The 26,182-nt window shown below is 46.7% G+C and overlaps 1 protein-coding gene across 2 annotated transcripts in view; it reads right to left on the bottom strand.

Annotated features, from left to right (window-relative positions):
• TFCP2L1 (transcription factor CP2 like 1) overlaps window positions 1-25,840 on the bottom strand; it is a 76,596-nt gene extending 50,756 nt beyond the window's left edge. For both annotated transcript variants that reach the window (XM_020894731.2, XM_070476330.1), the window contains exons 1-2: window positions 25,722-25,840; window positions 22,264-22,415 (exon numbers count right to left, since the gene is read on the bottom strand). In XM_020894731.2, coding sequence (XP_020750390.1) covers window positions 22,264-22,415; window positions 25,722-25,783 — 214 coding nt within the window. In that variant the 5' untranslated portion in view covers window positions 25,784-25,840. The remainder of the gene's footprint in view (window positions 1-22,263; window positions 22,416-25,721) is intronic.
• Window positions 25,841-26,182: the final 342 nt, after the last annotated feature.

Here is a 26,182-nt window from a genome sequence, read left to right on the forward strand (position 1 = left end):
AAGGTGAGCGGGAGCCAGCAGCGGTGCTAGTTCTGACATTCTGTGTCTAAATGAGCCTCTCCTCCCCCCAGCCCCACCCAGAACTGGGGCTAACAGACCTGACTGCAACCAGCAATCATGCAGGTTGTTGACTGATTCCAAATCAGGAGCCTCTAGATCCCCAGACACGTGACTAGCATCTTTTAAAATTGCTCAGTTTGCTCTCAGTACTAGGAATCGCATCGCTTTTTCCTGTTTCATTTTACACGTGGTTGTTGCTGGTTCATAGGAAGTTCTCTACATGTTCATCTTCTCAGTAGCCACTCTGCTGAGTCGAATCCTTAATGTATGAAAAGAGCAACACGGAATGGCAGATATGCAACCTGTTCTGATTTACAGAATGTTAAGTGCATTCAGTCCAACCTAACACAAGGTTTCTTGCAGCCCAATGAACAAAGTGAAGTGAAAGTCACTCAGTTGTGTCTGATTCTTTGCGACCTCATGGACTATACAGTCCATGGAATTCTCCAGGCCAGAATACTAGAGTGGGCAGGCTTTCCCTTCTCCAGGGGATCTTCCCAACCCAGGAATCGAACCCAGGTCTCCCACATTACAGGCGAATTCTTAACAGCTGAGCCACAAGGGAAGCCCTTAAACAAAAGGGCAGGAAAAAAACTGGCAATAAACATAAACTGCCAGCTTGTTTTTAAGTAAAAGGAACGCAGAGGGCATGCAAACATCTGAGAAGGTGGCTCAGTTTCGCTTGTAACAGGTGATGGGAAGAAAGTAAGTGTGAAACAAAATCCAGAGCAGGGCTTCTGTGGGGGTCCAGTGGTTGGGAGTCCACCTGCCTGATGCTGGGAACATGGGTCCCATTCCGGCTCCAGGAAGACCCCACGTGCCGTGGGACAGCCAAGCCCCTGCGCCACAACTTGCTGAGCCGGAGAGCCCCAGAGCCTGCGCTCTGAAACCAAAGAAGCCTCTGCAGTGAGAAGCCCACGCACTGCATCAGAGCAGCCCCCACTGCCACAGCCAAGAAAGCCCACACAGGGCAACAAGGACCCAGGACAGCCCAACGTAAACACGTAAGTCAATCTTTAAAAAAAATAAAATAAAATTAGGAGCACATTTTCTGTGCACCTGTTAGAAAAAATTCCAAAGGCTGATAGAGTCCAGACAAGGATGCGGAGAAACAGGTACCCTCCTGCACAGGTGGGAGGGGTGGGAACAAGTAAGTGAACAGGACAAGGACAGCAGAAGTTAGAAAAGCAAACCTCTAAGATAAGGTCAGGACAGTGACTCACTCAGCCACCTCCCTTCCAAGCCCGGCCCAGCAGGAACCGCGTCCTGGGCTAGGGTTCGTCCCAAGCCTTTCATCTTGAAGGGCGGAGCCAGACCCTCATGGTTGGTCATATTTCGACCCTCACTGTCTGGCCCCTGGCAGCCCCGGTTTCTGTCTCAGCCTCTGGGACGTGAAGTACACCCTGGGGCAGTTACTATTGGGGCAAACAGTGTTAGGGAAACCCAAAGCAACCAAAGCGCCTCTTTCCTCACCCCCAGGCCACCCAGGAGAGCAGGCGTCTCGGGGAAGCGCTTCATCCTCGGCCTCTGATCAGAGCGGAGAGAGGCCAAGGGTGAGGGCGGCCGCATGGACTCAGGGGCCAGCTCAGGTGGGCACAGGACCTACCCTCCCAGGAACCGGGGAGTCAGAGGAGCAGTCCCTCTAGGCATGCGCGCCCCGGAGCACCTGGTGGCTTCACTGTCTGCCCTCTGGCTACAGAGGCTGGGAAGCTGGTGCTCAGACAGCATACAACGACAAGCCTTCAGAGCAGCCTCACAGTGCTGGAGCCTCTGGCTGCAAATTGCTCCTGAGACCCAGTGGCGATCCCGCTTTGAGCTCACCTGCTCCAGGGGATGCGGGTAAATGGCTGGTGGTGGCCGCCAGAAGAGCGTTCCCTCACCCCACCTTTAACCCATCGAAACGAGGGACAATAAGAACTGCTGGATGTGGAGAACTTGAAATCCTCCTGGATTGCTGGTTCAACATAAACTAGCAAAACTACCTTGGAAAATAGCCTGGCAGGTCCTCAAAAAGTTAAACACACGGTTAGCAAGGAACTTCCCTGGTGGTCCAGTGGTTAAGAATCTGCCTTCCGATGGAGGGGACATGGGTTCCATCCCTCGTCGGAGAACTGAGATCCCTCATGCCTCAGCGCTACTAAACCCACGCGCCCCAACTACAGAGCCTGCGCGCTCAAGAGCCTGAACCCTGCAATCAGAGGAGCCCCCGCGTGTGCAGCAAAGAGCCTCGAGGGCAGCAGCTAAGACCCGATGCGGTCAAATACAATTTTACCTGTTTAAAAAAAGTCACCATAGGACCCAGAAACTTCACTCCTAAGTGTATACACGTGAGAAATGAAAACACAGCTCCACACAACAACTTGCAAGTGAAGATTCACAGCAGGCATGTTTTTTTTTGTTTTTTTGTTTGTTTGTTTGTTTTTTCACAGCAGCATGTTTATAATAGCCGAACAGTGGGAAAAAACTCAAGTGTTCACCAACTAAAGAATAAATGAGGTAGGGTCACACAGTGGGACGTTATTCAGCAACAGGAAGGAATGAAGTTCTGATACTTGCTACATCGTGGATAACCCTTGAAATTATTATCCTAAGTAAAAGAAGTCAGTCCCATGAGACCGCCATTTGTATTATACCACTGATTCCAGAATAGACAACTTTATAGATAGAAGGCAGACTGGTGGTTACCAAGCGCTTGGGGAGCGGAGGGAGAAGGGCAGGGAGGAAGGCAGTGAACACTGACGGCTTCTAGATGCAGGGCTTCTTGCAGTGACGGTTTAATTTATTTAATTGACTAAACTAAAAAACAGTGACACTTAAACAGGTATATGAATGTACACGGCATGTGAACTGCATTCTAATAAAACTTAAAAAGAGAGCAAGACCAGACCGAAGTACAGCTCTGTCAACGAGGGCAAGTCACATAGCCTCTGTTGGTCTTCACGTACCACCACCAATACAAGAGGGTAGCAAGAGGATGAACAGGAGAGATCAGAGCCTCTCAGGCTTCTTTTTTTAATATTTATTTATTTGTGGCTGTGCTGGCTCATCGTGGCTGTGCGCCAGCCTTCCCTAGTTGCGGCAGGCTGGGGCTACTCTTCACTGCGGTGAGCAGGTCACTCACTGTGGTAGCTTCTCCTGCTGCCGCACACAGGCTCTAGGTACATGGGCTTCAGTTGCTGTGGTGCACAGGCTTCGCTGCCCCTCTCCCTGCGGGATCTTAGTGCCCTGGCCAGGGATTGAACCCATGTCCCCTGCATTGACGGGCGGATTCTTAACCACTGGGCACGAGGGAAGGCCCTCAAGCTTTAATACGTTCATCAATTACCTGGCCACTTGCAGGGAGATGCAGCTTCTGAATCAGATGTCCTGTAGCAGACCCCAGGTTCTGCATTTCTAACCAGGTTTCAGGTGCCGCTGGTCCATGGACATCCTCCGGAGCAGGGCAGGAGAGACGGCATCTCAGGCCCTTCCAGCCCTAATACTTCAGCAATCTCCTCCGGTCCACCTCTGTGAATTCCCAGAGCAGGGATGGTTTCTCCTTCCCCCTGAGGACACATATCATTCCCTAACCCCCCAGATGGGAGCTTCCAGGACCTGGTCACTGGATGGAGACCATGTGTTCTCCCCATGAGAGGAATGTCGAGAAATTCCCGTCTGCCCGAGCAGAGAACACCTGGCTGGCGGAGGAGAGCCTCAACCTGCAGAGCACACGGCCTTCGGTGGGGACGGGCGCGGCCTGTCTTCAGAAGGCACAGGTTCCTTGGACTTCTGATGGTCCAGTGGCTAACGCTCCAAGCTTCCACTGCAGGGGTTGTGGGTTTGATCCCTGGTGCGGGAACTAAGATCTCACATGCCATGTGGCGCAGCCAACAAATTTAAAAAATAATAATAATAAAAGAAAGCCCAGGTCTCTCTTTCTGTAAGAAATGGAAAACAGCAATATTCTCAAGGCAGGGGTTCTCAAACCCTAGGATACATAAATATCAATCAAAGGATAGTTTACACAGATTCCTGCCCCGGCCAGCTCTAACCTGGCAGGAAACATACATTCCAGGTGACTCCGATGCTAGTGGTCCAAGGCCCAGACACTACGCCAGAGCTGCTATGGAGAGAAGACAGGACTGCTCTCCAAGAGACTGCCAGGAACCCATGCCACACGCTGGCATGTCAGTTCTACCCCCCAGACCCCTCTTTCCCCATCAGTCAAAGGGGTGGGATGAGATAGATGCCTCTCAAGGAAGCCACAGGACATTCCTGCATAAACAGGTGAGGGGTAGAGTACAAGGGAGCAAGGGGGGCCAGCTGTCTACCTCTGGCCTCCAGCCAAGACTGTACCAACCCAAACAGTCAGTTTCTTTGCTGGAGGGCTTTGCAAGGAAGAGTATCCCGAGGGGGAACAGCGAGAGGGACACAAGAGTCCAGAGGAGGAGAACGAGATGGGGGACCCCAGCTCCCAATTAGCACAAAGAAGCACTTCTGCCCCTCCCTGTTCAGCCAGGGGCTCATGACGGGCCCAGCCCTTAGCTAACTGCAAGGCCTGGAAACTCTCCATGTTTCCTTTGGGCTTCTTCCTTCTCAGGAAAGGGAAAGGTTGGCATGATCCTGGCACCTACTTGAGTACAGCGACTCCTCCAAAACAAGACACACGGACCTTCCCACTGGTCCAGCGGCTAAGACTTCTCGCTCCCAACATGGGGCCTGGGTTCCATCCCTGGTCGGGCGATTAGACCCCACAAGCAACTAAGAGTTCACATGATACAACTAAAGATCCTGCATGCCACAGCTAAGACCCAGTGCAGCCAAATAAGTAAATAAAAAAAAATTTTTTTTAAGAGAGACACAAAAAACTTTCCTCAGTCAGAAAAGAGAATCCATATACACTCTTTTAAGTTGCAGTATATTCATTTATAGTGTTGTGTCTGTGTTTCTGCTGTACAACAAAGTGATCCAGTTATGATGCATCTATATCACACGTCTATTCTTTCTCCGAGTCTTTCCCACGGCAGTTTAGCATAAGATACTGAGTACAGTTGCTTTGTTATTTATTTTATATACTGTAGTTTGTATCTGTTCATCTCAAACTCCTAGTTTATACCTCTCCTCTTCCCCCTCACCTGGCCCCCACCTGTCTGCTTTGGTAATAATAAGTTTGTTTTCTATACACATTCTTCTGGGAACTCCCCGGTGGTGCAGAGGTTAGGATTCCATGCTTTCACTGCTGAGGGCCTGGGTTTTATCCCTGGTCAGAGAAGCCATGGGGCACAATACCCCCTCCACCCCCCGCCAAAAAAAAAGATTATCTACTTTCTTCTAAGTTAGTAACTCTAACCAGACTTCAGTGGCCCCTGAAACCTAACTCAGGAGCCCATCTGCGCAGAACAAAGTGGGTCCCTCTATTCCTGACCTTTTTTTCTGCTCCCCTTCCTCCAAACAGCCAATTTAGTGGTTGAGGGAAATAATACTTACAGAGACCCACTTAAATATGACTATCTTTCCACAATGCTAAACAAATTATAAGGCTTCCGACCTGTGCAGTGACCAGAGTGAAGTCAATTAAACCTGGTACCCCTCCCGCAGCCCCCTCCGCCACTCCTCCAGCCACTGAAGGTCTGTCCTGGTGGCCAGGCTGGTGTTTGGCTCAGGAGTAAGACCCTCAAGGCTCTGGGTGGACAGGTGGATCCCTCGCGCCACTGACCAGGGGCAGACCTGCTCTGATCAGAAGTATTCCAACAGGCTGTCTGAATTAAGGGCTTGAGGGGCCAGTCCCTTTGACCTTCTCCTGGAAACTTGGGGATGCGCTGCTTTGACTGGTTTTACAGTAAAAAGCCAAGATACTTTGGAGGAGGGAGAGGAAAATCAAGCTAGCCAAAAGCTTTTCTGCCCAAGCTGAAGAATGGGTCAAGTCAATGAGCAGATCAGACTCATCACAGAAGCCTCCAAGTTCACTGCAGCGGGGTGAGTCCTCAGAAGTTACAAACTCTGCTGCTGAATGCTTGGAGCACTTAATAAAGATGCAACTGGGTCCACCTTTGCATCTTGACTGAGAACAGAATGCAGGTCCCCAGAAATTCGTTCTCTGGAGTGATGATGGCTCATCTGGAATGCCAAACACTATCACCTGCAGAGGCATCAAAACAGTCCCAAGTGACTGGGGCCCAAAACAAGATAAAGACATCTCTGAAGAACGCAGAGCATATTCTTAAGGAAAGAAAAGATGGGAGAGTGAAAGGAACACAAAATGTGCTGGGGAGCTTCACACAAAGGGAATGGGAACGCAATGATAAAAGGAGGCAGCTAAAATCTCTGAAGATGATAAGCTCACTTGCTCTCCCGAGAGATTTCAGGAATGATGGCAACTTGACATCAGCCAAAAAGAGGGAGTGAGAAGATGCAGACTAATATTGTCACTCAGAGGTCATTCTGAAGAAACTCAGTGATTCTGTTAAATTAAATATTTCCTTTAAAAATCTGGAGAGAGAAAAGCAGAGTATTTTTAAAGTGGCGTGAAGAAAATCAAACGCTGATAGCATTTTCAGTTCAAGTGCAAAGTCTGCAACCAGAGTAGGCATCTCCTCAGTGTCAAAATCCAGAGGGAGACAGCGAGATTCCAAAATTCCAGCTGAAACGCAACTCTGCCTGAATTCCACCATAAACATGAAATGTAACTCTGCAGAAAACCAGTGCGTGAGGGAATTTACTGTTTAGAAACAGAAGCTTCTCAAAGCGTATGAACACACCAAAACCTGACTCCTCCAGGAAGACGACCAAAGATCTGGGGAAATGAAAGATGGATCCGCTCCCATGAGAAAAGAGCTCAAGAAAGTTGGTTGGAGAGTCACAGACGTAGAAAACACACCTGTGGTTGCCAACGGAGAGGGCGTTGGGGGAGAGATGGATTGGGAGTTAGGGGTGAGCAGATGCAAACTATTATACAGAGAACGGATAAACAACAAGGTCCTACTATACAGCACAGGGAACTATAATGAGAAACCATAATGGAAAAGAATATCAAAAAGAATGTATACAGGCCTAGAGTATGCTTTACAAATGCAAACCAACCAGCCTAGAGTCCACACCCCAACCTCCTCTTCTTTCAGGCTTTCAGAACATCATGCTCCAGGCCACCAGTCCCCCTGCATTAATTGCTATAGAGACTGACGGGGACCAGACACCCAGGGACAGCCTTCTTGCCACAAAGCCAATCCTAACCCCGCTTGCTCTGCCTCGCCCATTCCTTCCCCTCGAAACCATGCAAAAGGGTCTTATTCTCCATGTGATCCCTCTGCTTCCTGACTGACCGCGGTGCCCCTCCCTATAGCTCTCCACTCCAGAACCATGAGTAAGGAACTGTCTTTTCCATGGGAATGTCTCCTTATCTTTTGGCCTCATAATACCTGAAAAATAATAAAACCTCCACTGAAAAGAGACCAGGACATCCCCCGCATCATCACGTCCCCAAGGGAGCATGAGGGGTGAGCTACAAGGGCTTGATGACGGAGGGTAATGTGGAGGCTGGATTCAGATTTACAGCCAACCTCTGAACATGCACCAGCATGGCAGGACAGATGATGTCTCTCTTCTCTTTAAATTAATCCTGATGGAGGCCAGCTTCACTTCACGGAGGCTGCCTTTGTTCTCACATTGTAATTTCGGACATAGTGTTTCTAGATGTTAATGAAAAACTGTTTCCTGCCACGGCTGTGTATTTGTGCGTGTGTGCTCAGTCACGTCCAAGTCTTTGAAACCCCATGGACTGTAGCCTGCCAGGCTCCTCTGTCCACAGAACTTTCCAGGCAAGAGTCCTGGAGTGCGTTGCCATTTCCTCCTCCAGAGGATCTCCCAGCCCGGGGACCAAACTCACGTCTCCTGCATCTCCTGCAGTGGCAAGAGGGTTCTTTCCCACTGAGCCACCTGGGAAGTTCTGCCACATCAGTGAACACAGGATGTCACCGTCATCAAGTCCGCACACAGCAGCTGCCTCAGCCTCGCCAGCGGGGCACCCCGAGGGGACTCAGGAGGAGAAAGCCCAGCACGCTGGCCCCAGATAGCTGAGGTGCACGTTGAAGGAATGATCTCAGCGAGCCCAGACTCCTGCATCTTCCCGTACATAGCATAGTGGCAAACTCCTTAACTCAGGATGCCTGATTTTCTTTAACCAACAGTAATTGTTTGACCTTCCCACTACCGGGTTTTTGTGCAAAAACTCCTATATACCCTGGCTCCTCCACCACCTCTTCAGAGCAGTCCCTCAGAGCAATCTGAGAGACTGTAACAGGCTCACGTCCTTAGAAAGTCTGTCAAATAAAACTCTCAGTTCTTATGTTGTGCGTTTTTTTAGTCAACACAGACTATAGATTTTTAATATATCATCTCAGTTTCTTAGACTGTGCACTAAACTGCCTAAGCACTCTAGCTTAACTAAATGGTCCACTGTTGCTTAAAGCATAACTGATGCTTGACATGACCAAAAGAAGACATCTGAAACATTAAAAATCATTTTCTACATGCTGAACTGTAAGAAATCTGTACAAGGAACCTCCAAGTTATTTCAGTAAATGTTGATTGGTTTTAAAAAACAAAGAAATTCTAAAAACCCAATCAACAAAAATCAAAACCACAGCTAACTTCTAAGTATTTTTATTAACTGATTAATTTATAGATGAATTATGAGGAATTGACATTGGGGAAAACATTTGTTCCTTATTTTGTTGGGATTTTTCTAAGCTTTGTCATATGGTTTACAATATTCTTTGCTGAGAAAACATTTCTAAACTTTATGGAGCCCAAATAAAGTATACTGGCACAGCAAAAAGAAAACAAACAACAACAACAAATACCTCAGTTAATTCTCAAGACAACACATTAAGTTGTTCCATATTTTACAGAAAACACAGGTGACAATTTCAGTAACGCAAGAGGACAGAGAGCCAGGAATTGAACATGGGTATAGTCAGCTCCACCTGGCTTTCAGTCTGCTACCAAGTCCCTAAGAATGATTAATTAAGTGTTATCCAAACTGGTGTCACCAACAGAGACAAAGGTTGTTGTTTTTGTTTTTTTTAATTTAATAGCACATGCTGAATGTCCTTCACGGATACACGTAAGGAGCCACCTCATGCTTTTTACGGCTACATAGCCTACCAAATGAAAGCATTCAGTAAGTTATTATGGGACAAATGATAGTTACTTGAAAAGTAACAGTGCTGGATCCATCTCATTCCTTACACAAAAATAAGTTCCAAAGTATGAAAGACTAGGGGGAATTTTTTTCTAAAAAACAGGTGAATAAAAAAATCTTTCTTTAATGTTTAAAAAAAGGAATTCCCTGATGGTCCAGTAGTTAGCACTAGCTCTTTGGAATAAAAACTATGACCAACCTAGACAGCATATTTAAAAGCAGAGACATTACTTTACCAACAAAGGTCCATCTAGTTAAGGCTATGGTTTTTCCAGTAATCATGTATGGATGTGAGAGTTGGAGTATAAAAGCTGAGTGCTGAGGAATTAATGCTTTTCAACTGTGGTGTTGTAGAAGACTCTTGAGAGTCCCTTGGACTGCAACGAGATCCAACCAGTCCATCCTAAAGGAGATCAGTCCTGGGTGTTCATTGGAAGGACTGATGCTGAAGCTGTAACTCCAATACTTTCACCACCTGATGTGAGGAACTGACACATTTGAAAAGACCCTGATGCTGGGAGGGATTGGGGGCAGGAGGAGAAGGGGACGACAGAGGATGAGATGGCTGGATGGCATCACCGACTCAGTGGACATGAGTTTGAGTAAGCTCTGGGGTTGATGATGGACGGGGAGGCCTGGCGTGCGGCAGTCTGTGGGGTCGCAAAGGGTCAGACACGACTGAGCAACTGAACTGAACTGAGCCACAGGGAGGGAATGGAGACACAGATACAGAGGATGGACCTGTGGACACAGTGGGAGGAGAGAGTGGGACGATGGAGAAAGTGGCAGCAGCGGATACACACTACCACGTGTAAAATGGGTACCTGCTGAGAAGCTGCTCTGGAGCCCAGCCTGGCCTCTGTGATGACCTAGGGGGTGGGGCGAGGAGAGGGAGGCTCAAGAGGGAGGTGATATACCTATAATTGTGGCTGCGGTGTGTGCTGTTATATGGCAGAAAACACAACATTGGAAAGCAATTTTCCTCCAATTAAAGAATGAATTTTTAAAAATTAAAAGTAATTTTAAAAAATTAACAACAAAAAAAGGAAATTCCCTGACAGTCCAGTGGTTAGGACTCAGCACTTTCACTCCATGCAAAAAAAATTTTTTTTTTTTTTTTTTTTTTTTCCAGAAAAAAAAAAAGCAGGTGAATATTCAGATCTTCAAGCGGAGAAGGCCTTTTACCATGTAAAATAAAGAAGCAAGTGAAAGCAAAATGAATAAAATATATGAAAGTGTGGGAAAATATGTCTAACACATTATCCCAAATAGGCAAAGAGCCCATCAGTCAGTCAGTTCAGTCACTCAGTCGTGTCTGACTCTTTTCGACACCATGGACGCCAGGACTCCCTGTCTATCACCAACTCCTGGAGTTTACACATGGACATCACCAGATGGTCAATACCGATTTCAGATTGGTTATATTCTTTGCAGTCAAAGATGGAGAAGCTCTATACAGTCAGCAAAAAGAAAACCGGGATCTGACTGTGGCTCAGATCATGAACTGCTTATTGCCAAATTCAGACTTAAATTGAAGAAAGTAGGGAAAACCACTATATCATTCAGCTATGACTTAAATCAAATCCCTTACCTACAGTGGAAGTGACAAATAGATTCAAGGAGTTAGATATGACAGAGTGCCTGAAGAACTATGGATGGAGGTTCGTGATATTGTACAGGAGACAGTGATCAAGACCATCCCCAAGATAAAGAAAGGCAAAATGGTTGTCTGAGGAGGCCTTACAAATAGCTGAGAAAAGAAGAGAAGTGAAAGGCAAAGGAGAAAAGGAAAGATATTCCCATTTGAATGCAGAGTTCCAAAGAATAGCAAGGAGAGATAAGAAAGCCTTCCTCAGTGATCAATGCAAAGAAACAGAGGAAAACAACAGAATGGGAAAGGCTAGAGATCTGTTCAAGAAAATTAGAGATACCAAGGGAACATTTCATGCAATGATGGGCACAATAAAGGACAGAAATAATATGGACCTAACAGAAGCAGAAGATATTAAGAAGAGGTGTCAAGAATACACAGAACTATACAAAAAAGATCATGGCATCTGGTCCCATCACCAGTTATGACCAACCTAGACAGCATATTAAAAAGCAGAGACATTACTTTGCCAACAAAGGTCCATCTGGTCAAGGCTTTTTTCCAGTGATCATGTATGGATGTGAGAGTTGGACTGTGAAGAAAGCTGAGTGCCGAAGAATTGATACTTTTGAACTGTGGTGTTGGAGAAGACTCTTGAGAGTCCCTTGGACTGCAAGGAGATCCAACCAGTCCATCCTAGAAGAGATCAGTCCTGGGTATTCATTGGAAGGACTGATGCTGAAGCTGAAACTCCAGTACTTTGGCCACCTCATGCAAAGAGTTGACTTACTGGAAAAGACCCTGATACTGGGAGGGATTGGGGGCAGGAGGAGAAGGGGACGACAGAGGATGAGATGGCTGGATGGCATCACCGACTCAATGGGCATGAGTTTGAGTAAACTCCAGAAGCTGGTGATGGACAGGGAGACCTGGCGTGCTGCAAAGAGTCGGACACGACTGAGCGACTGAACTGAACTGAACTGAACTGATACAAAAAAGATCTTCACAACCCAGATAATCACAATGGTGTGATCACTTACCTAGAGCCAGACATCCTGGAATGTGAAGTCAAGTGGGTCTTAGGAAGCATCACTATGAACAGAGCTAGTGGATGTGATGGAATTCCAGTTGAGCTATTTAAAATCCTAAAAGATGATGCTGTGAAAGTGCTGCATTCAGTATGCCAGCAAATTTGGAAAACTCAGCAGTGGCCACAGGACTGGAAAAGGTCAGTTTTCATTCCAATCCCAAAGAAAGGCAATGCCAAAGAATGCTCAAACTACTGCACAATTGCACTCATCTCACATGCTAGCAAAGTAATGCTCAAAATTTTCCAAGCCAGGCTTCAACAGTATGTGAACTGTGAACTTCCAGATGTTCAAGCTGGATTTGGAAAAGGCAGAGGAACCAGAGATCGAATTGCCAACATCTGTTGGATCATTGAAAAGCAAGAAAGTTCCAGAAAAACATCTACTTCTGCTTTATTGACTATGCCAAAGCCTTTGACTGTGTGGGTAACAATAAACTGGAAAATTCTTCAAGAGATGGGAATACCAGACCGACCACCTGACCTGCCTCCTGAGAAATCTGTATGCTGATCAAGAAGCAACAGTTAGAACTGGACATGGAACAACAGACTGGTTCCAAATTGGGAAAGGAATACATCAAAAAGCCCATACAGATAAACAAAAAATGACTTTAAAAATCCCACTTGAAAAATGGGTAAATCTAATGAAAGACAAAAAAGCATAGAAACAATAAAATCAAACATGAAAAAATACTCCACATCACTGAGGAAGTGAAAATTAAAACAGGAATACCTTATATTTTCCCCACTAATTGTGTGTGTGTGACTGAGTATGTGGCATGCACGCTCAGTCATATATGACTCTTTGCAACCCCATGGGCTGTAGCCCGCGAGGCTCTTCTGTCCATGGGATTCTTCCTGCAAGAATACTGGCGTGGGTTGCCATTTCCTTCTCCAGGGGATCTTTCCTACCCAGGAATCAAACCTATGTCTCTTGTGTCTCCTGCATTGGCAGGCAGATTCTTTACCACTGGGAAGCCCTCTACCAAAGGTTAAAAATTATTGGCAAAAGTAGAGAAAAATAGACTTTCTTAATGCATTCAGAGAAGTTCTATGTACCAGACACTGTATTACTGAAAGAGATACCAAAGGCCTCTGCCTTAGGATCTTATGTTCCATGTGTGTAGAGACAAAAGAGAGATGATAAAGGAGAAAATAAACAATAATTCAGATAGTTATTGTTCATAAAACTACAAATGGGTACAACTCCATTGACCCCACTGCATGGCAGTAAGGCAGCGTCTATCAAAATGTTGAGCCAGCTGTTCTCTTTCTAGATATTGATTCTGCAGATATTCTCACTCCTTGTTTAAGCATAAAGAGATGTGTACATGGACGATCACTGGAGTGCTGGGTGTAAGTATGAAAAAATGGGAACAATCCTAATGTTCCTCAAGAGAACAGATTATACAACATCCATACAATGGATCACAAAGACCCAGGGGAAGATCAGCTCATTTGTTTGTTTTTAACGTACCCACGTTGAAAGATTTTGAGGATACATTGTTTGTGGGGGGAGGGGGAATTGCCAAAATCACATACATAATAAGATCTCTTACCAAAAAAAGAGACAAACACATTCCTGTAAGTGCATATGTATGTGTGTCTATATAATTAGACATACATTGATTAATGTATGATTATAAGATTAGGCATATATGGTTTAATCTATGACTAAGAAAAATCTGGGAAGTGGAATTATGAGAAGCTATTTACAGTACAAATTTCTGTACTGTTTGGCTCTTCTGTTTTACAAGAAATATATGCTATTTCTATACTCAGCAAAGAATAAGGGAGAAAGCATTAAAAAATAAAAAGCAATGTATTTAAGGATCATTTGGTTTCCTCAGTTTACATTCCCAAACTTCAGGCTAAAAATTAATCTGGGAAGAAAACTTCAGCTAAGGAGGAAAGATAACAAAGTAACTAATCATTTGCCTCATTCCTTAAATTCAAAGTTACGGATATAACTGGGGATAGGGGAAAATCTGTGGCTTTCTATTTTCCAGACGTTAGTTCTTCACTATTTTCAAGGCCACCCACAAAATGAAACCTGGCTCAGTTCCACAGATGAGGAAACCGAGGTCTTAGAGGCTAAGTGATACCCCCAGAGCAGAAGTTCCCTCACTTCCAGGATCACAGAAAACAAGACTTCCTGCTGGGAGCTCTTATCCTCCGGCCATCCCCTCAGGTCAGCGGCTGGAGAGCAGGAGGGATGAGGGCGGGGCAGGAGGAGCTGATTATGGGGTTTTGAGGCTGTTCCAGGAGGCGTTTTTCTCCCGGCTCCATCACGGTTCCGTCGCTTCCTGCCCTTCTCCCCTGGAAAGCTCATATTCCCTCCCTCAGAGCTGCATCAGGAGCTCCGGGGGCAGACACAGCTCCTGGAAGCGCCAGCCTGGACTCCTGCCTATGAAGGAGTCCCTAGGAAAAGCGAGTGCCTACCCCTTCAGAACTCCCTGTAAGATCACACCAATGCTCAGCTGCTCCCCACGCTTGCCTGATTTCGCCACCTCTCTCAGCCCATAAAATGGGAATAATACATTTTACGAGAATTACTCAAAAAAGAACACCGGGAAGTGCTTTGGGAATTCTAAAGCTTAGGGTCCCCACCTTGCAACTAAAGTACCCCTGACACAACAGCTCACATCATGGAGGAGTCCAGTATTTCCTGCAATCGCAGTTTTAAAGACAGTATTTTAACACTGAATAGGAATGTCCCCTGCGGGTATGTCTATTATTTTGTTGTACAATGAATGAAGAACTAACAGAAAAGTTCAGCAGGCCTTCCTCCTGCCTTTAATCTGCCCAGAGCTACCATCTTTCAATTCTAAGGGGTACAATTCTTAGTTCTAGAACCAACCTTATGTTAATCTTTCAATTAGGAAAAGAAAGATTAAACCAGGAAAAAAAAACAAATTCAAAGTCCCAATGTGATGACCACATTAGCTTTCAAATAGGATAGGGGAAACACATATCCACTTCATTATTAACAACGGCTAATATGCGAATGGTTACTATGTGCTTCCCAGGTAGCACAGGGGTAAAGAATCCTCCTGTCGACGAAGGAGACACAGGTTCAATTCCTAGATCAGGAAGATCCCCTGGAGGGGGAAATGGCAACCTATTCCAGTATTCTTGCCTGGGATATCCCATGGACAGAGGAGTCTGGTGGGGTCCATGGGGTCACAAAAAGTCAGACACGACTGAGGACTCACGCATGTGCAAGACACTGTTTTCAGTGTTCTTTCTGCATTAACTCATTTTACCTACCGGGTAGAGGCTTCACTTCCTTCATTTTATATGAGGAGTCAGAGGCACTGGGAGGTAAATGACTTGCCCATGGGGGCACCCAAAAGGTCAACCTCAACAAGGCAGTTGGAGATCTTGGCCTTCTGGTCTACCTCTCCAGTCATTCACACTCCTCCTCGGGTTCCAAACCCTAGTCATACTGAATCACTTAGGATTCTTCACAAATAGTACACATAATTGCACCCCCACCCTGCCCATTCTTGCCTTTGGACACGGTTTTTCTGTCACTAAACTATCCTCTCCTTCCAATGGACCGGAAGTTTTATTCCATGAATGAATATAAGACTCCTGGAAAAATCCATCACTGTATTTAAGATTTAAGAGTTGTTTTGGTAGGAAATACCAAAGCTTTCTCCATAGCAAGCCACGCTTGCAAACTTGTTCTTATCTCAAAGCCAGAATTCCCTACTCAGATTGCCTGAGGTTCTCTTTCTTCTGATCTTCCTGACTCCTCCCCCACCACCTACTTCATCTCTTCCCTCTGGCTCCAGTCTTCAGGAAAGATGTCTCCACAGTGACCTTTGGTCACTGACAAAGAGGTTGGCCTGGAGTCTCTGGACCTCCCTTCAACTGCTATCTCCCCCTTCTCCTTAGGACTCCATTTCAGAGGAAGAGCACAAACTTCGCTGCTCAAACCACTTTCACCGCATACAAAATTAGTCATCGGGGTTGATGACAGAACACTCACAAGCAACACACCTCATCCAAGTCACGATGTGAGGCAATGGACCGACACTGTGCTGAGAAATGAGTATCCAATGGTTTAAATGACTTTGTAACTTACAGATCCAGCATCCTTCTTACATGAACAATGCAAAGAAACAGAGGAAAGCAATAGAATGGGAAAGACTAGACATCTCTTCAAGAAAATTAGAGACGCCAAGGGAACATTTCACGCACAGATGGGCATAATAAGGAACAGAAACGGCAAGGACCTAACAGAAGCAGGCGTGAATAACAAGAGGTGGCAAGAGAATACAAAAGAACTTAATGACCTGAATAACAGGACGGTGTGGTCGCTCATCTAGAGCCAGACATCCTGCAGTGTTCAGTCAAGAGGGCCTTAGGAAGCATTACTACAAACAAAGCTAGTGGAGGTGATGGAATTCCAGCTGATCTATTTAAATCCTAAAAGATGATGCTGTGACAGTGCTGCACTCAATATGTCAGCAAATTTGGAAAACTCAGCAATGGCTACAGGACTGGAAAAGGTCAGTTTTCATTCCAATCCCAAAGAAGTGCAGTGCCAAAGAATGTTCAAACTACCTCAACAACTGCACTCATTTCACATGCTAGTAAGGGAATGCTCAAAATCCTTCAAGCTAGGATCAATAGTACATGAACCAAGAACTTCCAGATATACAAACTGGATCTAGAAAAGGCAGATGAGCCAGAGATCAAATTGCCAACATCTGTTGCATCATAGAAAAAGCAAAAGAATTCCAGAAAAGTATCTACTTCTGCTTCATTGACTATGCTAAAGCCTTTGTGTGAATCACAACAAATGGTGGAAAATTCTTCAAGAGATAGGAATACCAGACCACCTGACCTGCCTCCTGAGAAATCTGTATGCAAGTCAAGAAGCAACAGTTAGAACTGGACATGGAACAACGACTGGTTCAAAATTGGGAAAAGAGTACATCAAGGCTGTATATTGTCACTCTGCTTATTTAACTTATTTGCAAAGTACATCATGCAAAACGCAACGCTAGATGAATCACAAACTGGAATCAAGATTCCTGGGAAAAACATCAATAACCTCAGATATGCAGATGATACCACTTTAATGGCAGAAAGCAAAGCAGAACTAAAGAGCCTCTTGATGAAGGTGAAAGAGGAGAGTGAAAAATCTGGCTTAAAACTCAACATTCAAAAATGAAGATCATGGCATCTGGTCCCATCACATCATGGCAAATAGATGGGGAGAAAATGGAAACAGTAGCACATTTTATATTCTTGGGCTCCAAAATCACTGTGGATGGTAACTGTAGTCATGAAACTAAAAGATACTTGCTCCCTGGAAGAAAAGCTATGACAAACCTAGATAGCGTATTAAAAAGCAGAGACATTATTTTGCTGACAAAGGTCCGTATCAGTAGTCATGTATGGATATGAGAGTTAGACAATAAAGAAGGCTGAGCGCCAAGGAGCTGATGCGTTCAAAAGTGCTGGTGGTGCTGGAGAAGACTCTGGAGAGTCCCTTGGACAGCAAGAAAATCCAACCAGTCAATCCTAAAGGAAATCAACACTGACTATTCATTAGAAGGACTGATGCTGAAGTTGAAACTCCAATACTTTGGCCACCTGATTCGAAGAGTGGACTCACTGGAAAAAACACTAATGCTGGGAAAGAGTTGAGGGCAGGAGTAGGTGGGTGACAGAGGATGAGATGCTTGAATGGCATCATTGACTCAATGGTGATGAATCTGAACAAACTCCGGGAGACAGTAAAGGACAGGGAAGCCTGGTGTGTGGCAGTCCATGGGGTCACAAAGAGTTGGACACAACTTAGTGAATAACAGCAATTCCTTCCCTGTTTTCAGAGAACCTTAAATACACCATTACAAGAAAGAAGACAGGGAATGGCCTCAGAGAGATAGTGCCCTAAACATCATAGAGCCAATGCAAGGAAACTTAAATGCTTAACGTTTAATGAAACAGAAAATTTGACTATTGACTGATATGTCAAAACTATTATTTTAAAAAAACTGATGCTTACTTGTCATGTGACATAGACATAGGAGCTACTTTAAATAAGGTACATGGAAAAAGATATCCAGTACAGCAATACCGATAAAAGCAGAAAAAAATAAAAAACAAAAAGAGAGGGCAAGAAAGAGAAAAGAGAAAATGGAAACAAATCATGTCTTCCCCGCCCACCCGCAGCCCTGCTGCCTGGCATGCACAGTCTCAGTTACCCAACCGGGATGGAACCCATCCATGCCCCCTGCAGTGGACGTGTGGAGTCCTGACCACTGGATTGCCAGGGAAGTCTCAATCAGGCCTAGTTTTTAATTTTCTGAATATTCACAGAGCAACTACTCTCAAGGCCCCAAGCTTAACACGGAAGATACAATGTTAAAAACAAAGACTTGGCTCTGCCCTCACAGAGCTTCCATTCTGAGAGAGACAGAGAGAGAGAGAGACACTCAAATGATTGCATTGTATATTTCCTACATTGTGACGGTGGTCTAGTCACTAAATTGGGTCAGACTCTTGGGACCCCACAGACTGTGACCCACCAGGCTCCTCTGTCCATGGAATTCTCCAGGCAAGAATACAGGAGTGGGTTGCCATTTCCTTCTCCAAGGGAACACCCTGAACCAGGGATCGAACAGGATCTCCTGCATTGCAGGCAGATTCTTTACCAATTGAGCCACCGGGAGTTATGACAATAATCTGTCACAAATAACAACATAAAATAGTGAAATAATATGCAGACATTTTATTTTTTTTTTATTCCTTCAACTTTTGTTCTGTACTGGATAGAATCCTAGCCTGGGAGAAGACAAAGATAAAGGAAATGAAGTCCTTGATGAGCTCAGAAGCTAATGTGGAAGATGAAATTTATTAATCATAATCCAGATGCAGACATTTTAAGTGGTGTTTGAGTTTATAATAGAAAATGTTATAAGAAAAGTATTTAATAAAAGCAAAAAACAACGTAATAAAGCATATAATCTCATTAAAAAAGTTTAAGTATAGAAGGAAGATTCAATGGCTATAAAAATCTATCTATAAGAATAAGTGATTGAAAACGTCTAAGAGACGTATTTCCAAGCTCTAATTAGTGAAACTAGAAATGGGGCAAGAATCAATGAATATCAGGTATACAACACAAACATCTATACAAGGGTCTGTTTCTGGACTAATACTTTAGAATATGGCTTTTCAAATGTTTCAAAGCAGCATTTAAACCAGTGAGAATAAGAGATAAACCAGGTGTCAACTAGTAGGTTAACTATTTAGAAAAATAAATAAACGTAGTCTGTTACATCACATCATAAATTTCCAGTGCAACGTATGAAAGTATAAATCCCACTGGTAAGGCTAGGGAAAAAAATAAATACATATATTTTATGCAGTAATAATCCAAAGTATTACTAAATGACATTATATTTCCAGAAGACTTCCAAATGCATTGCACTGTAAAAATTTAGAAACATGAAATTTAGGAAACCACTAAGCTGATTTTGGGGTAGGCAGGCATTCTAAACATAAAAGAAAAATTATTTTAGAAAACTGAAAAGGTTTGATAATATATACTGAAAAAAAAACCCATGATATATATCTCACACATAAATCTAATTATCACAAAATAAATATAATTATCACATACATAAATATATCACAAAAAATATATGATATTCTTCATATAGGGTAGGCTGTTACAATCAGTAAGATAGAACCATCCCAGTAAAAAAAGTGTGTGAAGAACATGAACATAACTGATGGAGAAATTTAAAAGATCAATAAATATATTTTTAAGTATTCATCCACATTAGCACTGATATAAATGCTGGTTTAAGATTAAATCCTGTTTCACTAATGAGGTGAAAAGCAACAATATCCAATCTAAGAGACAGTAAAACATACCCTACTGGCTACCTTGTAAATTGGTACATTCAGCTGAGAAGTCAATTTGGTAAGATGTAGCAAAAGCCTCACTTAACTCCTTTGAGCCAGTAAGTGTACTTCTAATTTATATTTATCTAAAATAATAATCAACATTTCACACAAAGACAACTGAAAACTAAGTATTCATACCATGAGACTAGTCAAAGTTAACAGAACTCTGAAATACCATGCCACCATTACAAAAATGTAAGTTCTCAGAGCATTTTTAATAACACAAGAAAAGCTCATAAATATAGTAAATAAAGAAAACAGGGCATATATCTGCAGCACTGTAATAATTTTAATTTTACATATGCAAATATGTAGAAATATGGTTAGCAATGGCTCTCAGGTGAAATTAGAGATTTCAATTTAATTTTTAACTTACTTCCTTATGCTTTTTAAATGACCCAAATTTTCTATAACGAACATGTATTTTTTTTTTTAATTTTCATTGGAGTATAGTTGATTTACGATGTGGTATTCGTTTCCCATGTATAGCAAAGTGAACCAGTTACACATATACACATATCCACTTGTTTTAAGATTCCTTTCTCATAGAAGCCATTATAGAACACTGAACAGAGTCCCCTGTGCTACAGGTTCTGACTGGTTACCTATCTGATGAACATGCATTATTTTCAATAACCGGGAACATGTAACTAAAAAAGAAGATCTAAAGTAAATACACCAAGTTTAACCGCTAGGCAGCTCTTTTCGCCTCTCTTTCAACTTATCTATATTGAGCAAAGGATAACTCTTTTAAAAGGATGAGTGTTGACTGTCAAACACTGCCCAAAGGTGACTGAATAAAGAAAGGAGGGAAGGGGTGGAGGGAGGGTGGGGGAGACAGTAAGGGCCTTACAGATCGGGTGGGGAGCGGCGGGAGAGGTGGGCACCCTGGACCAGCAGCAGGTCCAGCAGGGCCTCGGACCCCACGACAGGCCAGGAGCAAGAACCACCCCAGACCCCAGCGCTCTGCGAACATCGCCCAGCTTCTTCACGCGACACCTGGGCAGGACAGCACAGGCCCAGGGGAGGACGGCCGTGCCTGAAGGTACATCAGTTGGTAGCATCTGACCTTCCAGAAAGAGAAAGGAGAACGGCCAAAGCCATTCCACAAACAAGCACAGACACACAGGCATTCTCCCACCAGCCAGGGCACCTGCCATCAGGGGTCCCCGGCCTCAGCAGATGGAACACGGACCTCGGGGCCTGAGCCTGGCCTGGGGACCCGCTGAGCCACTCACAGGGATGAGCGTGCCCATCCCTGCCACATCCAGAGGCAGACACAGAGCCACCTGCTAATTCTGAGCCCGTTCCTGGCCCAGAAGCGGGCAGCTCGGGCTGTCAGAGGTAAGCCTGATGGCAGGCTGGACTTCCATCCCACCCCATCCCCATCTGGACTTCCGTTCCCCAAATCAGGGAGTCAAAGTTCTAGAGAAAGGAAGCGCCCGTGTAAGATAGACTGTAAGCACACCGCTGCCCCGCCAGCCCCTCCCTCCAGAAAGCCCTGCACCCCCAGCTCCTTGTAAGATAGACTGTAAGCACACCGCTGCCCCGCCAGCCCCTCCCTCCAGAAAGCCCTGCACCCCCAGCTCCCTGGCTCTGCCCGTTTGAAACGGAGGGGCAATGACTCCACCGGGTGCCAGGGCCTCCGAGGGGATCCGGGCAGGAAGGACAATCAACGCAGACACGTAACCACACAAAAACCAGAGAGGTCATGGGTTAGGCCACGGGGCCAGTGTCCTGATAAAGAACATCGGAAAGGGAAACCGCGCTTCACACACCTTCACGCTCTCAAATGTGACGAAATAACACTTCTCGTGTCGCACGTGGACACACTGGGGCTCCGAGGGGAAGTCAGAGCTGGGAAGGGCTGGGATCCGATGCCAAGTCCAAGCCCCGGGCCACGTCTCCCAGGACATGGTGAGCACGCTCGTCCCCATCGCTGCCAAGGGCTCCTGCCTCGCACATGTGGGATCCAGCCTCAAGGACGGGCCTTCCCATCACTGACAGGTGCAGTTCCAGAAAGGGCAGCTGACCCCGTACCCCAAAGGTGCTCAATCTGTGTCCAGGAAAGGGCACCAGGTGTGGCCCCAGCAAACAACAAGTATAACCAGGGCCGCCGTTCACCGAGCATCATCTGCTCCCTGCAGGGCCCACACGAGGAGTGTGAAACACCGCGTGGCCTGAGCGAGACACAGCTGATGTGTCCGCTTTTGGGGAAGAAAACACTGAGGCCGGGAAGTCTCACAGCCAGGAAACGGACGCCATCTGACGCCAGAAGCCCCTTCCCAAACCCCATCTCTCCCACCCTAACGAGGAAACAGGCCCACACGAGTCACTCAGGCCGACTCCCCGCGGCTGGGTGGCACCCTCAGCCCCCAGGCCCCCACCCGGCCCGGCGCCCAGCACCACCTTGGTTGAGGTAGGTCAAGGTCTCCTCATGCAGCTTCACAGCCGGGGACGTGGCAGCGCACAGCACATACTGCAGGGGCGGCAGGCGGGCCTCGTTCTCGGGGGACAGCTGCGGCTCCTCCTGCTTGAAGATCGGCAGAGCGAGGACGTCGCTGCAACACACAGGAGGCGGGGGTCAGGAGCGGGGCCCCGGAGCCCACGCGCCAAGGCAGGCCTAAGCGGCCAACCTCGGGCAGCAGCGGGGGCCACACAGCCCAGCCTAGCGCAGCGAGCAGGCTCAGCTCCCGACACAGCGCCGCCAACACTCTAAAATGCTTTCCAACAGAGAAGACCAATCCTGGACGATCCTACTTTCATTCCGTGACCTTTGAGAGATTTATTCAGATGTCGTGTGGTTTCCATCTGCAAGAGTCTGGCTTTTATAACAAGAACTCGATCACAATTTTTTATTTTTTTAAATAAACTCTTCTAGCTATTGGTCACATCTCAGACCAAGACAATCCTGTCCTCTAGGCTCTGTAAACCATGCAAATACAGAAACTGTCTACTTCACTCATAAAAACTGAGACCTACTTCCACACTTCTAAAAAGAAAGGACAGCTGGCCCATAAACCCTATTTTAAGGGTCATGCTAATATCTCTTAAATGCAAAACAAGAACAATCATGGTTTCAATTCAGTTTCCTCATCCAAATGGAAAATACTGAGATGCTCAAAGATTCTTTTCCTCCACCTCTAAACAAAATTTCCCATCAGATCCAAAAAATCAGCTTCACATCAGCCTAGGACTGGAGAACTTTATTTCTAGCTGTGTTTTTTTAAGTGCATCCCCAAGGAAAAACGAAATCTTTGAGAACATGAATGACCTGCAAGCAGGAGGGACTTACTTGGCTAAGCTCTCTGGATTATGAAGAGATTATGGTATGGACACTGGCGCCAAAAAAAAAGGTCCTGTGCCCTTATCTTTATAAGCCTCCACCCTCCGAGTGTCCTGGGTGCTGAATCAGATTCACTGACCCCACTTTACCATGTAAACAGCAGAGTCACTGATACAATCTATTCCTCATACAATACCATAAACAAGCATCTAGAACACAAGCCAGGCACATACCCCAGCATGTCAGACCAATTTTCAGAAGGAAAAGTCCAGCTGTGGCTCATGTGGAGGGCCACCCCTGCCACCACCCACTGCCCTGGGTCCCCTACCTCATGCCTTCCCGTGGCCAGATTGGGGCACAGGCCCAGTCTAAGTGGTTATCCAGGAATGGGGGAGAAGCAGAGAGATCTGATTCCCGGGGGATTGCATAATTTCATGTTTTCCCAGACCATGTTAAGTTAATAATCCATGGGCTGCTGCTTTAAATTAAAAAAAAAAAAAAGGTGGGGATAGCCAGGGTTGGGGGAACAGCCATCACTCAACAGTAGCTTATTTCAATCCTGGTATCCTTATCTGCTGAGGAATAAGTCACCGGAACATCAAACAGAAGCAGGGAAGAAGGGAGTACAGGCCACCACCCCAGGAAAGTCAGACAACTTGAAGAAATGCTGCACAGTGATGAGATGACCAAAATTAAATGCACAAGCCAAGCAAAAGAACAAGATCTTCTTCACTCTAGGGGGACCAGGGCATGTTCATGGACCCTCCCCGTGGCATCCATCAAGGTCACTCTCTCCAAGTGTGAAAGCCCTGACTTCCGAGAAGTAACATAAAAAAGAGAGTGTGTACCAAATGAGTCTTTATCCACGGTCCCCAAATGACCCCAGAAACCCATCTGGCCTTATGGCACCCTTCACCCCAATTCCCAACCACCTCACCAGGATGAATGCAATACCAAACTTTTAAAGTAAGGGCACCCCTAGTTCAAGAGGAGAATTATTCCCTAAAGGGATGACATTTTCGGTGTCCAGGAAGTTTTACATACACTCACTTCTTCACTCAAGGTCACCTTCAAAGTCATTGGTAAGGTACGGCAACAAACTGAATCGCTACAAACTAAAACTGAGGCAAAATTACAACTAAAATGCATCCTGCCGTACAGTAAAAATGTATTCCATTGTAGCCTTTCGGGTAAGTCAATGGACACAATCTTCTGCCAGAGATTAACATCTGCCCAGTGGGGAACTCCCTGGAGGTACAGTGGTTAAGACTCACCGCTTCCACTGCAGGGGACTCGAGTTCAATACCTGGTCAGTGAACTAAAATTCCATATACCACACAATGCAGGGGAAAAAAAAAAAAAAATCTGCCTGATGGGCTTAACACCTCCCAGAGCAGCCTGCCTCTGGTGGATCACCATGGTCTGCAGTGAGACAGAAGTCCTTAATTAAAGCCCTAGGCTTATGCCACCTCCTACCTCTCTTGCCCATGAATAAAACACAGCAGACATGACACTTATACCCAACCACTCCTTTGCCTGCTGGAATTGGTATGTCTTCAGAGAAGACTACTGGACAAATATCTATCAAAGCTAGGATTTCCACATCACCTGTACTGTTAAATCTGAGTTGGAACTTCTGGGGGTCAAAAATAAAATAAAACAGGCAGGACAGCTCTCTCTGTGGGGTGGTCTGGCCAACGGTTCACTTTCTCTGAGCTCACATCAAATGCCCTTTGGGTTAAATTAGGCACATTTCATAAACTGTGACTAGGATGGAAATCAAGACAGGCTAAAGCTGGTTCAGGCGAGTTCAGAAAGTGAAATGACTGCCCATTAGTACCCGGCCAGCTGCACAACAGGGAAAAACAATCTTCCAGGAACTGAAGCTAACGGGGGTGCCACTTCCTTCAAGGGGACGGGAGAGAGAACTTTGCAAAACAGGCAGGACTTACTTTTCCCTCTGAAGAGCACTAGTCAAATCCCTGCAGAAGAAGAAAGATTTCCATCAAGGGCAATCAACGCGCGGGCCTCGGACCCTTACACCAAGACCACCTGGTGGGAGAGGGCACCCGCCCCCCCGAGCCCCCGCCCGCCCCCTGCAGGCCCGCTAGGCGGAGCGCAGGGCCGCGCTCGCCGCCCGCTCGCCCCTCGGGCAGACCAAGGACACTGGAGAGGACGCGAGGCTCGGAGCGGGACCGGGCGGAGAGGGGCAAAGAGCAGGGGACCGGACTTCCCGGGACAGCTCCAGACCGACGGCAGGAAGCCTCCTCTCCGACGCGAGCGGGAGAGGAGAAACGCGGAGGTGGAAAGACCCCGAGGAGATTGCGACCAGAGATGCGCGCTCCGTGCCCGCCCGGGGTCGTCGGGGGAGTAGCCCCGCGAGCACTAGGCTCTGCGAACCCGCCTCCCGCGCGGGCCCGCAACTCGGAGCGTCTGTCCCAGGCGGATCTCCCTCAGTCCCCAAAGGGCACAGAGTAAGCAGGCGGCGGGGGCGCCCGGGATCCCCGGCCCCGCCGCTCCTCTCCCGGCCCGCGGACGTCCGACGGCGCCCCGCCCGCGGACCCCGGCCCGAGCCCCTTACCGCAGGTAGCTGCCGGGATTGTGCTGGTTGTAGTGCTCGGGCTGCGTGTGCCAGAACAGCATGGCTGGGGCTCCGAGCCCGGCCCGACCCAGGCGCGCGGCGGACGGGACGCGGGGCGAGCCGACCTCTAGGTCACCTGCTAGCAGCGCTCTCACAGCGGTGGCCGCCCGCCCTGCGCATTTATGGACGGCCCGGGGGGCGGGGCCCCGTCCGGACCCGCCCGCAGGCCGCGCGGCCGCCTCACCTGGTGACCCGCACCAGCGCGCCCTTCCCGGGAGCGAGCGCGCCTCCAGGGCGGCGACCGCGAGCGTGCAGCGCGGCTGCGGGCGGGGACCTGGCCCGGCACTGCCCGGATCCCGCCCTCGAGGGTGGGGCCCAGGTAACCTTCCCCGCAGCCCTGCTGTCTTCCCGCTCCCAGAGCCTCGCCGTGGGTGGGGTGAGAAGGCTGTGAGCTTGGATGT

This window comes from Odocoileus virginianus, chromosome 13 (assembly GCF_023699985.2).
Source record: "Odocoileus virginianus isolate 20LAN1187 ecotype Illinois chromosome 13, Ovbor_1.2, whole genome shotgun sequence".
NCBI lineage: Eukaryota > Metazoa > Chordata > Mammalia > Artiodactyla > Cervidae > Odocoileus > Odocoileus virginianus.